Source organism: Lipotes vexillifer, unplaced genomic scaffold, assembly GCF_000442215.2.
Source record: "Lipotes vexillifer unplaced genomic scaffold, Lipotes_vexillifer_v1.1 scaffold151, whole genome shotgun sequence".
In the NCBI taxonomy this organism is placed as follows: domain Eukaryota; kingdom Metazoa; phylum Chordata; class Mammalia; order Artiodactyla; family Lipotidae; genus Lipotes; species Lipotes vexillifer.
Genome location: NW_006778186.1, coordinates 377041 through 379102, shown reverse-complemented (window position 1 = coordinate 379102; position 2062 = coordinate 377041). Strand labels below are relative to the sequence as shown.

The 2062-nt window shown below is 30.0% G+C and overlaps 1 protein-coding gene across 1 annotated transcript in view; it reads right to left on the bottom strand.

Moving 5' to 3' along the window:
* The window catches only part of RGS18 (regulator of G protein signaling 18), a 26780-nt gene extending 25906 nt beyond the window's left edge, over window positions 1-874 (bottom strand). The window contains exons 1-2 of the mRNA XM_007451511.1: window positions 572-874; window positions 1-81 (exon numbers count right to left, since the gene is read on the bottom strand). The exon at window positions 1-81 is cut by the window's left edge and continues 36 nt beyond it. Coding sequence (XP_007451573.1) covers window positions 1-81; window positions 572-690 — 200 coding nt within the window. The 5' untranslated portion in view covers window positions 691-874. The remainder of the gene's footprint in view (window positions 82-571) is intronic.
* Window positions 875-2062: the final 1188 nt, after the last annotated feature.

Below are 2062 nucleotides of genomic sequence, written 5' to 3'. Positions count from 1 at the left end.
CCCGATTTGCCGGAAAGAGTATCTTCGTGAAACTCAGGTTTCTGCACAAGGAGACTTAGCCTATTTCTTTTTTCCTTAGCTCTGTAATGAAAAGGCATTAGCTTCAGGACAACTTGGATGACAATTGAAATCTCTCCTTCTGACTGACAAACAGATTTGGGATTGGTAATCACCTGGACACCCCTTCTCACCCACCTCCCTCACTCTGGACACGCTCAGTGGTTTTCTTAAGAATTTCATTTAAATACTGTTTATGGAGGAATTAGGATAGCATATGTGAAATATACTTGTTTTTTTCCCCTCAGTGACTTTAAAGTATTTGAGATTATATTTCAATAAATATTATTACAAGTTCTCCTGTGTGGTTAAAATTGTTGCACTTTAAAAAATAAAATAAAAACACTTTTAGATTTAACAGTTATTTACTCCTAATAAATAGATTTTTTTCAGTTGTAATATTACAATCAATATATTTTCAACCAGATATTTTAAAAACAAGTGCTAACAAATATTCAATGTCAATCATGTTTTTAAAAGTATAAGGTTGACTTAAAAAATTATGATTTTTTACCTGATTTTGGCTTCTTTGCTTGTTTCTTCTTTTCCCGAACCATATATTAACTTGAAAAAAGTTTTTTCTTTTGGTTCACACATATTTAATTGAGAAAAGAAAAACAATGATGTTTCCATCTTCTCTCTCTAAAATGTAGAGATGTCTAATTTATTACATCTTTCACTTGTTAATGCTATTCCATGGTTATACATGATGGAGTAAAAAGTTATCTCAACCCGTCAGCAACACTTTAAAAAAAAAAATCAAGAGCTTGTGTTTCTGCCTCTGCAAAAATATAGAACTGAGGAGCTAAAGTACAATTCAGTCCGGAGTTGTTTAGGGAAATGATACTACAAATTTGCAAAATGACTCTTGGTCTCTGAGATAAAGACTAGTATTACCACAGCGCAACTTCTCTTTCTAGTTTGTGCAACCAGAATGATGCTAGACCCAAATGACACTGTCATTTCCCACAGGAACTTTTTAAAAAGGTCTTTAACGTGTATAGTACGTGTTAAAATGTATGTGGCAAAGTGCTACACCAATCATATTTTCCCTTGTTCTTAAAATTAAGTATTTTTACTTATTTAAATACATTGAATTAGGTAAATTTAACTGACAATGCTATGTAATGTTAATCACATTTGCTTAACATATTGTATCAAAATAAGAAGATAGATCATAGAGTTTCACAGTTGAAGGGGATAGTAAGAAGCATTTAATTCAATGATTTTTAAGCACAGGTCCATGGAATGACTTTAGACATTTGTAAAATTTTTACCAGTCCATGATGAAAATGGGAATAAAAGATCATATGTAATTTTTTCCTTAAACTATTTTTTAATAGTATCTATTTTTAATATGAAGCACTTATTCTGAATTTGTTCTTTTGCCTTTTTTAATGTTAAAATGTTTTTAATGAAATATTGTAACTAGAGACGGCAGTTTGTAGGATTGTTTATGTTCTTATTAAAAAAGAAACGGCAACTCAAAGTTGGTTCAGCTTCCACCTTCTTTTTTTTCATGAAACCCAAATATCTAAGAAATGCTGATCTAGACCATAACTCACATTAAAAAAAAAAAAAAAAGGCAGGGATGATAGATATTAAGTGATTTATTCTTACAAATTCCCAGAGGTCAGTAGAAAAGAAGATCTGGAATTATCAGAGCCTTTGATCACCAGTAGCATGTGCTTTAGTCTTTCAAAGTCTTTGATCTACAGTAGTTAATGCTTTAATTCCTCTAAAATTGTATATATTAAAAAAAAAAGTTAAATCTAAAAGAAAATTTATTTTCAATCTTTTTGAATTGTTGATTTTAAGAAAATAGTTATTCTTAAAGATTCACAGGGATTCCTTTTAGGGATACCAGCTAGGAGCTCAAAACATTTGCAGAAATGAAATTAAAGAATATTTAGTATATATTTATATATATGCCCCTGATTCTATAAGTTTTACTTTGAACATATTTTTAAGTTCACCTTGGCTGAAAATTGACTGTTAAAAATAT